Here is a 13,061-nt window from a genome sequence, read left to right as displayed (position 1 = left end):
GGAAAGATAGGAAAGGGGTAGGGAATGAACCAGAGAAAGGGGCAGGTTCACAGTTGGCTCCTCACAGGTTTTGGCCCGGAGCCCCGTGCACGGGGTGTGGGGGACACTGCGGTGTGACCCTTCCCTCAGCGTTGGCAGGGGTTGTTGGGGTGGGGGGGCTTTGCTCTGGGGGGCCTCACACAGAGAGACGTGGGGGACACCCCTCACACAGAGGTTGTGGGGACCCCCCCACCCCCAATCCCTCCCCACCAGAGGCCAGGGGGACGCTCATGCAGAGGGACGTGGGAGACACCCCCCCCGAGGCTGTGCCTCACACGGAGGGATGTCAGAGAACCCCCTCACGTAGAAGCCGCCCTGGCGCAGATGTCGGGCGCGGCCCCGGGCCCAGCCGGTGCTGCCGCAGCGGGGACTGGAGGCAAAGGGCCACCCGAGGCCGAGCCGGGATCCGCCGTGCCCCGCGGGCGCCCGTGGGGGACCGGGCCCCGCCGCCGCCGCGGCTGGGAGGGGGGCGCGGCCGCCGGGCGCCCTCCGGCCGCCGGGGGTCGCTGTGTCTCCCGCGCCGCCCCGTCTCCATGGTGAGGCGGCGCCGCGGGCCATGGCGGACCCGCTGCAGAGCGCGGGCGGTGCCGTCTACCGCTCCCGCGACCCAGTGCACAACCTGCGCCTCCGGTGAGCGGCCGCCCTCGGCTCGGTCCAGTCCAGCCCGGCCCTCCGTGACGCTCCCTCCCTCCCTCCTTCCCTGCAGGGTCCGCATCCAGCGGGTCACGTCGGCCGGGCCCCTCCTGCCGCAGGCCCCGCCGCTGCTCGCCGGCCCGCGCGGCCCCGAGCTCCTGGGCCTGGCAGACCGCGCCGCTACCGGTACGTGGGGCGCCCGGGGCGGGGGTGGGGGGAGCGGGCGGGGGCAGCGCCGCCGGAGGTGACCGGGCCGTCTCCCGCAGGTGCCCGGCGGCCCCCGGACGAGGAGGAGGAGGAGGCCGAGGTGGGATGGCAGGAGAAGCTCTTCAGCCAGGTGGATGTGCGGCGGGGCGCGGGGGGCGGGCCGGGAGGAGGCTGGGGGGGGTGTGTGTGTGTCTCCTCGTTGTGCCGCCCGACGGCGCTTTCCTGTAGGGTCTCCCGCCTCGGGTGAGCCGCTGTGCCCCAGCCCCTCCAGGTGCCGGTGGGTGCCGCATGCCTGAGCAGTGTCGGAGCCGCCCCGGAGCTCGGGGCGTTTGCTGGGATTCCCAAAGGATCTTGTCTCTCTCTGTGGTGGCTTTGGAAATCTCAGCTGAAAAGTGTGTGGCTCTGACAGTGAAAGGCAGCTTTTGTGCTTTACGCGTGTGGTGCTCTCAGTTTGAGGTGGATCTGTACCAAAATGAGTCAGCCTGCCAGACTCCCCTGGACCGGCAGTACCACAAGGAGATCCTGAAACTGGAGAAGGCCGGAGGTCGGAAGAACTATCGCATCTTCACCTACATTGATCATGACCGATTCACCAACCTAGAGGAGGTACCAGCTCTTAGTTACACATAATCTATACAGCAGTGTCTGTCAAAACCACCAGCCTACTGGTGAGGGAATGTTTGGCAGTTCTTGGACATGCAGAAGCAAGCCAGATATCCTGTATGCAGGAGAACATACTGCTTCTGCAAAGCAGCTTCAGCTGGTGCCCCAGACCTGGGACGAGATGTCCCCGTTTCACAATGATGGTCATCGGGGCAGCTTGGAGGGACTTGGCTTTGCAGCATTTCTCTGTCGGTAACTTGCTGGGCGGTGTTTTTCTGTACTTTGCCGCAAGAACAGCGAATGAAATCTACAGTCTTTTAGCAGTTTTGTCCTTGCATGTGTGTGTGTACATACTTGATCTCTCCTCTAAGAGTGGAGTTGTGTTTGGAAAAGATGTCCTGTCCCTTTCTTGTGTTTGGGAAAGATGTCTTGTTATAATGTCCTTGTAAAATTAAGTTAGTTCCTGTCTGTTTCTCTTTTTCAGCACTGCCAGAAGGTAACTGACTCAGATCATGAGGTGCCATCATATCTGGCAGAGAGGATGGCCAACGTGAGGAGGAGAAGACAAGACCGTAGGCCAATGTGAGTGCAAAGTGGGACTCGGAGCTTGCTAATGCAGATTTCGTGGTCCCGGTGCCCCAGCTGCGGAGCAGCCTGGTCTGTGGAAGTTGGTGGCCTGAGCTGTGTCACTTGTAATCTGGCAGTTTGAGTCCTCATCACTGGGGGTTCGATGCTGCCTGTGCCGGACTGCTGAGGTGAGCTGTGACTTGTGCTGCTCTGTTGTTGACAGAGAAGCAAGTTCTCTGAAGTCAAAAATCATCACCTGGGAACCCTCAGAAGAATTTATAAAGAACAATCATGTGATTAACACTCCTGTCCAGACCATGTACATCATGGGGGACTTGGGACCTTACGGGAAGTAAGTAAAATTCTGAAGCAATCTTAATTTCCCAGAAGGAAACCCATCTTCCCTTCTACCTCAAATTTCCTGTTTCTTTCATTAGTTAAGGGGAGAGAATTCCAAGAGCTCAGTAACTCGGGCTGCTATTTCTTTCTGCCTCTTTCCTCAGTTGGGAGGTAACTGAGTGTATCCCTCCAAAAGGCTTCTTGAACTAATGTAGGAAAGTATGGATGTGTTTGTTCCCTTCTGTACCCCCATGTGCCTTTACCAGCTCTGCTCTTCCAGAGCAAGAAAGTGTCCGTGTTCTCTGTTTAGACTGTGTTTCTTGATGCCTTCCATTAGGCTCGGTCACAGGGAGTACGAACATGTTCTTTGCACAATAAAGGTGGATGGCAATGGGGTGATCACGGTGAAGCCTGACTTTACTGGCACCAAAGGAGCCTACCGGTGAGTGGGACAGGGCTGGTACCTCTCGTGGGACTGATACAGAGGGTTGAAATGGCTGTCTCCTGATTGCCCTTCAGGCACTGGGTCAGCACTTAAATTGAGGGATATTTTTTAGTTTTATTCCAGAGATTCTTAAGACAAGATTATCGTGTACTTGTGCTTGGTGCAACTGTGTGTGTGATGTGTGGGGCTTTGCTGCCACACCCTTGGGATACAGGTCATGCGTGTGCTGGACACAAGCAAGTCTCCCCCTTTTTGAGTCATTGATACCAGCAGGCACTTGGGAGCGAGGAGAGGGCCGTTAGTGCCCTTGTGCTACTGCACAGGCCTGGTGGAGGAGGGGGCTGCTGTGTCAGGATGGCACAGTTGATGCTGTTGCTGCCTGTGCCTATTCTCTGCGTAACGGGGGGGTCTTGCCCATGTGTTTTGGTGTTCTGCAGGATCGAGCTGGATGGAGAGAAGCGAGAGGTGTGGAAATACACCATTGAGAACGCATCTGTCCAAGTGCAGCCAGAGGAAGAGGAACGCGAGCAGCGTGTGTTCAGAGACGTAAGGACCAGCCTCCACTGATTATATTGACTAGCTCTCCTGATTTGACAGAGGCAGCTCAAACCCTCGCGTAGATGTAATTGTTAATGCTGTAGACACCTAGAGTTGACAAAATGAATGTCACTGGCGCTGAGGCCCATCATGCCCAGCAATTTGAGAACTCCAGCAAATACTCCCTGACCACTTCATTCCTTACTCTAGGAGGAGGCCTTGTCCAGTGTTGGTTGTGTTGGCCTCTGACTGCAGTGATCTGTGTGGTGAGAACTGATGAAAGAAGCCACCTAAATTTGTGCCTTTCTAGTGTCATCTGCCAATGGTTTTCCTTCCCTTTGAGCAGTGGGCAAACCCTTTCCTTGGTCTTCCTCTTGCTGCCTGTATACTTACCGAATGATTTCTTGTTACCCATAATGTCCCAGGATATTTGGATCTCATTTTATGTCTTAATGTTTCTGAATTGCCTTTTTGGCTATGGCAGTTTATAAAGGTACTTAATGTTTTAGTTTATCATTTGTATGTTTCCTTATTGTTTTTGTGGTGAATAAGGAAATCCTGATTTCACCACACTGGTCTCCCATCTGTTGATTTCATTGGAATAGTTTATGCCTGTGTTTTTAACATGTAATTTAAGATCTGCTGATTCTTCAGAGCTTCTTTTTCCCTTAGATTGGCCTTTGACAAGGTCTTCTCGTTAGGAGTTATGCATCTTTGTTCTATTAGATTCTTACATTTTCTGTATCTGCTATAACAATTAAAAAAAACCCTGTGTGCTAAGCCTCTCAACAATTTAAATTGATTTTATGTTAATATCCGTTACAATTTTTGCAATAAGTAAAAACATTTATAATCAAAAAGACCCTTTTTCTAATCTGCTTGTTCTGTTTTCAGCTGTACGGTCGGCACAAGGAATACCTCAGTGGTCTTGTAGGCTCAGAATTTGAAATGGTGAGTACCAGTGGGGCTCAGCAGGGACCTTGGCAGCTTTTACCTTGTGGCTTCCAACAGAAAATTGGGTCAAAGGGGACAGGTTGCAATTGATACGGGGCCTGCAGAGATCCATCCTGCTGCAGTCAGAGCAGTGGCAGAGTGCACTGAGCGCTGCAGTCTCTGTGAAACTGTATGTATTGTCTGAAGGCCTTTGACTATAATACTTTAAGAAGAAAGGAGGGTTTATATCTTTTAGGATAGTGATTGCTGTTAACTGCTTGAATGTTAAACACATCTGTTTGCCACTTTGTTCAAGTAAACAGCCCCTCCCACCTCCAAACTCCAGCACAGTTTTCCCTTCTCACTGAACTCACTGAACAGATGGCAATCTTTTTTGTTCAAATCTTGTTTGCCGAAGTATGACAGTTGTACTTTCTTGTACTTTGATGGAGTGTCTCAGCTTGTCCTATGTTTCTCCCCTGCCACCTTGGGCAAGTGCAGGAATACTACAGGAGAAGCAGGACTATGATGTCTGCAAGTGACTTCTTACTACATTTTATATCCATCTTGAAGTCTGTGAAAGACCTGATTTACAGAGCAGTGAACTCCTCTGCAGTCTAGGAATGTAGTCTCTCTAGGGAGCCTTCTGGAAAGGATGGTATGAGAAGTCATGATTCCTATCTGGCCAGCAGAGTGAAGCATTTGTGTATAAACATCTGTGAAATAGCCATGTGAGACCCTGTTGGGAGGGGATTGTATGAGGTTCCACCAGTGGTCATTGAGCCCGTTATCTTGTTTTTCTGTTTGTTCTTGCAGACTCTTCCTGGTACACTGCGGCTTTTTGTGAATGGAGAAATAGGTGAGTCCTTATTACAAACAGGAACTACAGGGGCAAATCTGGGTCTGCTGGGATGGCTGAGACGATGAAAGGTCCAAGGATTCTTGGATCACAGGCTGGTCCAGAGTAGGTGATTCTCTCCCTAGAATCCTTTACTTCCTCCTTCTCCTCCCCTGTTTTTGCAGACAAACTCCTTGAGTGGCATTTACAGATTGGAGGTTACAAATACTGCAGCTGTCCTAGGAAGGCATACAGATCTGAAAAAAGGAGAGCAGATTGGGAAGTTAATAGAGACTGTAGCAAAGAAAGCAATTAAATGTGTGACCTCCCTAATCTGGTTAGTGATATGGGGACAGGGCTAGTCTAGAGAAGGAATCTTTCATATTCATGTTACTTTGAAGACCCTGGCTTTTCCCAGCTTCCAGCAGTAACTCGTTGTTTCTGAGGTTATCGGTGCTGGCTCTCCCAAAAGCCTACAGTGAGTAGTGGAGGAGTTTGTGTGGAAGTGAGCAGCTGAAGTTCATTCTCTCTTCTTCTCAGTTTCAGCTCAAGGCTATGAGTATGACAACCTCTATGTTCATTTCTTCCTGGAGTTGCCTAACCGTAAGCATTCACATTTCCAGCCATGTCACAGCAGTTTAAGAAATGAAGCATGCTTTGGCCGGCCCATCAGATCAGCTCTCCTGAAAGTCAGTAAAAGTTAATGTAGGGGCTGGGATCTAATCAGAGCTTTTCAGAGCTAAAATTGCAGAACTTAATTGTTTGAACTAAACTCATGTCTGGGAGAAAGTGGCATCTTCCCCTCTTGTCTTTTCCAAATCAGGCTGGGACATAGAGGTCCAGTGGCTTCTCAACCAGTGGTGATGGTGTCCAGCAGTATAAAGAGTGAACTTTGGGTAGCCTTCCTGTCTCCTCCGTCTCAGCAGTAACCTTGCCTGATTTCCGTGCTCACCATCATGTTTTGTGCTGACACTAACATACTGAATTTTGACTGATAAATAAGGTTCCCAGCACTAACGTGTGCATTCTGCTGCATGTTTTATTCCCTTGAAGCTGTGGCTCTGGCTCCCCTCTATGGTTATATCCTGATGTTTGTCCAAAGAGGTACCACTTTTGCTTCTCAGTACATTTAGATAAGGTTCTGCTTTTCTCCTAAGATGGAGTTGGTGCTTTCCATCAATAGTTCAGGGCGTTGTGGAGAGCAGCCGTTGCCTGGAACAAGACGGGGTGGGACACACCTAGGGAAATTCAGTGTGGGTGATGTGATCTGTTACCCTGGTCATCTGGGACTGACATTCTCCTTTTGAGCTGCTCTGGTTTGTGAGCCCTCCCTCTCACCCAAAGCACTCACCACTGTGCTCATGTTCTCCTCCCAGAGTGGTCAAGCCCCACGTTCCAGCAGCTATCAGGAGTGACACAGACCTGTGCCACCAAGACAGTAGGCTGGGTAAGGATGCTTTTAAACCTGCCGAGCACAGTTTGAACAGGCATTCTCTGGAGTGGAACATGTGCAACAAGCTACAGATAGATTCAGCAGAGATCGTGACTTGAGAGCTCCTTTCAAGGGCAGAGCATGTTTGGGATTCTCCTCATTATGGTTATAGTTGCAATTTTTCAGGGTGCCACTGTGTCAGAATAAAACTAGACCAAATAAAACTTTTTGCTTCCTTTTGGATGGCTGATTGCCTTTGGAGCTTTGATTTTTGTGTTCTCAGAGTTAATGAAGCATTGTTCTGTCTTGCCTGGGGTAGGAATGCACACAGTCTCTACACTGATTTCTCAAAATGAACCCCTTCTGTCTGGGAAGTTGGTTCCATTGCTGTCTTCAGCTCCTCTCTTACAAAATTTGAATTTTATCAACTTTTTGATGTCTCTTATGTGAGCTAATTTGCATATTACAAAAATCATTATCATACAACATTTCAGTAATACCATCGTTTGAGGTATTTTGCTTGTCTCCTGTAAAGATTGTGGTGGTGTAACAGTTGTGCAGCTGGCTGAATTGCCGTTTGAAGTGTGTTACTCTTTCCCCTTTTTCATTATTTTTAACTGTTCCAGCGACATGGCACTTGGGAGTGTGTGCAGGTCCATCATGCAGTCAGCTGTTTGTTAGTGAGATGTGATTGATCTTGTTTGGGTGTCGTTACCTCTTCTCCACCATTAGTTCGTTTCTCCCTGCTCTCTGTGCCCCCTGCAATGCTAGTGATGAATTGTCTTGTCCAGGAATCTGATCTCCATCCTGTTCCTTTTCTAGGATAATGTGGCATACTTCTGCTACCCCTTCACTTTGGAGATGTTTTTCACCCAAGGAGATGAATCAGAAGGTGTGTGGCATGTTGTTGGCTCCTCACCAAGATGAAAGGACAGATTTAAACAAAGGGAAATGTTGCTCGTTCAGCAGATATTCACCCTGTCACCCCACAACCTCGGAACACATACTGTATTTGCCCTGCCCAGCAATGCATTAGCGTTTGTACGGATTCATTGATGTTGCCCTGCTTCCAGGCTATAGTCAGCTTTATCCAGTTGCAAAACTACTTGGATCTTAGTTTGTCTGTCTCAAAATGCCTGGCACGCTGCTCTGTGTTGCCATGCCCAGTGTACTGCAAAGAGCCCTGGGACGCTGCAGCAGAAGAAACAGGCAGCTTTTTTGTACATAACTAAAACTCTGTGCTGAGTCTTATGTTTGTAGACACACTCAGTGACCTGTATAATCTTTGTATAGTTTATGTCACTTTGAAACTTCCAGCTCTGTTTTAAGCTGGGCTTCTCTGCTGCCTATTCCTGCTGCTTCACTCTGCTGCTGCTGCCTCCTCACCAACCCCGTTGCTCTTTGGATTGCAATTGCTAGGGACAGCTTTGCGGCATGCCTTGCCACTTGAATCAGTGCATGCATTGTATTTGAGTATTCAACCAAGACTAATGAACTTTCAACCTAGAATAAACACGATGAGTTTGTTTCACTGTGGAAAAAAGAAATACTTGGACACCTGTAGGAGAATCCAAGTTAATAATCCCCCAATAATGGTGGGAAAGGTCAGAGATGAAAGGGTTCCCCTGTTTGGCATCAGATTGTTCACAAAAGATTGTCTTGTCTGGCCAAAGATAACTGAAGAACTAGTTTGGACTTGCTGTCAAACAAAGAGTTTCCCAAATTTTTAACATCATATCAATAATTATGTTTTCATCCTCAAATCTGAGGGTTCAGCTTTTACAGGGAAAAATAATCACCCATACATCCAGGTTTGTCATTGTAGAAGAAATACAGAAAGGACTTCCTACTAGTGGAGTTGGGCATTTAGCTTTTTTTTTGGTCTGTCATAGTCTCCCAAAGCTGTGATCTGCTCCCCTTCCTTGCAGACAGTCTTCCTCAGTGGCCTGTTCTCTACTTTGAGGTCCTGTCCCTGGACTTCTGGCAGAGGTATCGTGTTGAAGGATATGGTTCTTTGGTGCTGCCAGTATCTCCAGGTAAAACATCTTTGGGGCATTATGTTGATTGTCTGGGAGAGCGGTTCTCTTGGGAGTGGATTCAGCTAGTCGTGGGGAGGCTGCTTTGCCTGCTGAAGGGGATAGTTAGCTCTCTGTAGGGCAGCAAAGAAGGATTTGATGCATCCTGCACTGTTCTGCCTTTTTGTTGAGAAGCATCATGTGTTGCTGTCCGTGCTCCTTCGGTGGTTTTGTCACAAAATCTTGTGTGGCAAAGCTCTGGGGTGATGCTGCGTATCCATCTGTACCATAGCAGTAGCCCTCTCTGTCCCACATGGAATCTGAGGGTCACAACTATTCTGACACCCACGTGCAGTAAAGAGAAGCTCCTCATGGGCAGGGGGTACTTTCACCTCTGGCTGTGTGACTGTATGGGGCTGACTCACTGGGAAAATGTTATAGGGATACCGTGCAGTGTTTCCATTTGAGCCTACTGTGGTTTGGGTCAGCAGCTCTCCATCTGCTGTGCTGTCCTCTGTGACTGAATGGATTGTTGGTCATAGCTACTAAGCTGTCCTGTTGTCCTGGGACAGGTCTCCACACGCTCACCATCCCAACCTGGCGTCCTGTGGAGCTGGGGACAGTCGCTGAGCTGAGGAGATTTTTCATTGGTGGATCTCCTGAGCTGGAGGACATAACCTACATTAGGATACCATCAACCTTCAAGGTGGGCTTAGCTGCAGGGCATTGCTCTTGCTGGGAGATGGTACGTTATGCTCTCGGCTTCAGGTGTCTGTGGACAGCCTGGACCAGATTTGAACAAGGATGGGCTGGTGGTCCTGTCCCTCTGACTCAAGAAATGTCTCCTCTGTGAGACTCGTGAGCATGGACAGAGGAACAGGCAAATGCTGAGGCAGAGCTCTCTCCCTTCTGAGGTGTGTGCAGCTTAGAGAAGTGGGTTAATATGGACCAAAGCCTGGACTTTCCCCTGCCTGTGCTGGCCCTGCCCGGGAAGTGTGTTTCGGGTCAGCATTTGTTACCAGCTATAGACTTCTTCCTGCGTTTTTGTAAGGAGTCTGGGCTGTACTGTGCCTGGAACAGTTTCCCGAAGCAAGAAGCTGATGGGTGTGAGGCAGTCAGAAATTTCACATTCTTAAGAAAGCTGCAGAGGTACTTACTGGTGTAATGAACCAGTAGCACCTTTGTGTGGGAACGAGCCCCAATATACTTGTTGAAACCTTCCTCCAGCACGGCACTATCAGCTTGCTAGCGTATAGGTCCTGCCCTCAGCACAGCCTGGTACCATCTGCCCGTCTTTCTGACCTTGCTTTCTGCGTGTAGTGGGGAAGGGAGAGAGTCTGTGCCCACAGGAGTGCATGCTGCTGGTGGGTATGCTCATTTTCACTCGGGTCAGCCTGCTGCAGCAGTTTGCAGGCTGTGGTTATTCTAACTTGTGCCATCGTTGCAGGGAGAGCGTCTGAGCCGCTTTGGTTTTCGCACAGAGACAACAGGGAGTGTCACGTTCCGGCTTTACTGCCTGCAGCAGTCTAGGTAAGTGCAGCAAAGCGAATGCGAGCTCCATCTCATGTGCTGTGTTTTGGCAGCTCTGACCTCCTACTGTACTTCTGTGCAGAGCCTTTCTGGAAACCAGTGCCCTGAGGCAGCGTATGCAGAGTGTACTGGACCGGCTCGGAGGCTTCAGCCAGCAGAGCTCTGTCTACAACGTTTTGGGTAGGGTTTTCAGTGTCATTCTCCCTGGCAAGCCTTTGGCTCACTTTTGCCCCATTTTTACAGAGTGGGCAGGATATTTCAGGACACTCCATTACTGTGGGGATAATTCCCCCCCCCCAGAATCATAGAATCATTAAGGTTGGAAAAGACCTCTAAGATCATCAAGTCCAACCGTCAACCCAACACCAGCATGCCTACTAAACCATGTCCCGAAATGCCACGTCTACATGTTTTTTGAACACCGCCAGGGATGGTGACTCCACCACCTCTGGGCAGCCTGTTCCAATGCCTGACCACTCTTTTGGTGAAGAAATTTCTCCTAATATCCAATCTAAACCTCCCCTGGCACAACTTGAGGCCATTTCCTCTCATCCTATCACTTGTTACTTGGGAGAAGAGACCAACACCCACCTCACTACAACCTCCTTTCAGGTAGTCGTAGAGAGCGATAAGGTCTCCCCTCAGCCTCCTCTTCTCCAGACTAAACAACGCCAGTTCCCTCAGCTGCTCCTCATAAGACTTCTCCATGGGCTCTCTGAGTCCATAGCAGAAGTTAAATGTTCTGATCTGAGCTGGAAATGTCAGGAGGCATCAGCTCTCAGCAGACAGGAGGGATAACCACACTCTGAGGGCAAAGCCTGGGCTGGGGTGCCCAGTCTTGCCGGGCACTGAGCATAGCTTGTGGCACTGATGCGCAGGCTCTGTCTCAGATTCCATTATGCGCAGAGCAAAGACAGTGCTAGAAATAAGTGAAGAGAGCAGCAAGGACCAGGTGCTTTGTTGGTGGAACTTAGTAATAGGAAGTGAGACTCCTGCTCCAGGAGAGATGATGTTCACTGGACAGACTCATCCCTCCCCTTCCCTGTCTGATGTGTTCTGGCTTGCTGTCACCTGCTGTGTCGTAGAGGCTTTTCAGAGGGCACGGCGCCGGATGCAGGAAGCACGCGAGAGCCTTCCTCGAGACCTCATCGGCACCTCTGCCTCTGCTGTGCACCAGCTGCAGGAACCATGATCGACCACCTCCACTGCCTGGGAGCACTCAGCATCTTCTCTCTGACGTGAGCTCCCCTTGTTCAGCAGGAGCCAGTGCTGGTGCCTGGAAGCCTTTGAAGCCCTTTCTTTGTCATTTTCCCTGGATGGGGGAAGGAGTCTGTAACATCCAGACCCAGAATCTTTGCTTTCCACAGATACCTGTGGAAGGAGCCCCATTTTTTCAGGGCATTTTGTTACCAGACCCTAATAATACAGCCAATTATTCACACTTCTGCTGAGCAGACTAAAATACTGACATGGGACCTGCTAACCCTTTTACATCTTTTCAGGAATTGAATAGTAAATACTTTGGTAAATTTAGTTTTCTTCTTAAAGAAGAGGGTGATGTTGAAGGTCAAGGTATGAATGCTGTTTGAGATTTAATAAAATGAGTAGATAACTTCTTGAGAAGTGCTGATACTCATCTGCATTTGTAGTTGTAGGTCAGTCAAATAGTAAAATGAATCTGTCCACCTGTGCCTTAAGATTGGTTCATTCCTAGAGAGAGAGCTCTGCCATGCATAATATATGAAATCAAAGCAAAGGTAATATATGAAATCAAAGCAAAGGAATGACGCTTAACAGATTGAGAACTGGAGAAAAGGCTTACATTCTGTATTTCCTTGTATGTACCAGTAACATTTCTGGCTCTGCAGTGCTGAGCAGGAGGATTCATAGAATCACAGAATGGTTTGGGTTGGAAGGGACCTCAAAGTCCATCCAGTTCCACCCCCTGCCATGGGCAGGGACACCCTCCACTAGCCCAGGTTGCCCAAAGCCCCATCCAACCTGGCCTTGAACACTGCCAGGGAGCCAGGGGCAGCCACAGCTTCTGCGGGCAACCTGTGCCAGGGCCTCAGCACCCTCACAGGGAAGAATTTCTGCCTCACATCTCATCTCCATCTCCCCTCCTGCAGCTTCAGGCCATTCCCCTTGTCCTGTCACTCCCTGCCCTTGTCACCAGCCCCTCTCCAGCTTTCCTGGAGCCCCTGCAGGGACTGGAAGGGGCTCTAAGGTCTCCCCGGAGCCTTCTCTTCTCCAGGCTGAACCACCCCAACTCTCTCAGCCTGTGTCCATAGCAGAGGTGCTCCAGCCCTCTGACCATCTCCATGGCCTCCTCTGGACTCACTCCAACAGCTCCATGTCCTTCTTGTCCTGGGGACCCCGGAGCTGGACGCAGCACTGCAGGGGGGTGTCACCAGAGCGGGGTAGAGGGGCAGAATCCCCTCCCTCAACCTGCTGGTCATGCTGCTGGGGATGCAGCCCAGGACACGGGTGGCTTTCTGGGCTGCAAGCGCGCATTGCCAGATCATGTTGAGCTTCTCATCCCCCAACACCCCCAAGTCCTTCTCCTCAGGGCTGCTCTCCGTCCGTTCTCCACCCAGCCTGTAGTTGTGCTTGGGATTGCACTGACCCACGTGTAGGACCTTGCACTTGGCCTCGTTGAACTTCATGCAGTTTGCACGGGCCCACCTCTCCAGCCTGTCAAGGTCCCTCTGGATGGCATCCCTTCCCTTCAGCGTGTCGACCTGCCACACAGCTTGGTGTTGTCGGCAAACTTGCTGAGGGTGCACTCGATTCCACTGTCCCTGTCGCCGACAAAGATGTTAAACAGCGCCGGTCCCAGTACCGACCCCTGAGGGACGCCACCTGTCACCGTTCTCCACTTGGACATTGAACCATTGACCGCAACTCTGAGTGCGACCATCCAGCCAATTCCTTATCTGCTGA

The 13,061-nt window shown here is 50.4% G+C and overlaps 1 protein-coding gene across 1 annotated transcript; it reads left to right on the top strand.

Moving 5' to 3' along the window:
* Positions 1–569: 569 nt before the first annotated feature.
* On the top strand, positions 570–11,803 carry MKS1 (MKS transition zone complex subunit 1). Its single transcript, XM_054847133.1, has 18 exons — positions 570–669; positions 746–858; positions 939–1,009; positions 1,330–1,485; positions 1,967–2,064; positions 2,273–2,401; positions 2,726–2,830; positions 3,271–3,379; positions 4,265–4,321; positions 5,120–5,162; positions 5,682–5,744; positions 6,518–6,588; positions 7,396–7,465; positions 8,502–8,609; positions 9,161–9,294; positions 10,036–10,118; positions 10,201–10,298; positions 11,204–11,803. Exons 1-18 carry the CDS (start codon positions 596–598, stop codon positions 11,308–11,310), a joined length of 1,689 nt encoding a protein of 562 aa, XP_054703108.1. The 5' UTR covers positions 570–595; the 3' UTR covers positions 11,311–11,803.
* The last annotated feature ends 1,258 nt before the right edge of the window (positions 11,804–13,061 follow it).

This window comes from Grus americana, chromosome 19 (genome assembly GCF_028858705.1).
Source record: "Grus americana isolate bGruAme1 chromosome 19, bGruAme1.mat, whole genome shotgun sequence".
Lineage (NCBI taxonomy): Eukaryota > Metazoa > Chordata > Aves > Gruiformes > Gruidae > Grus > Grus americana.
This window is presented reverse-complemented; position numbering and strand designations above follow the sequence as displayed.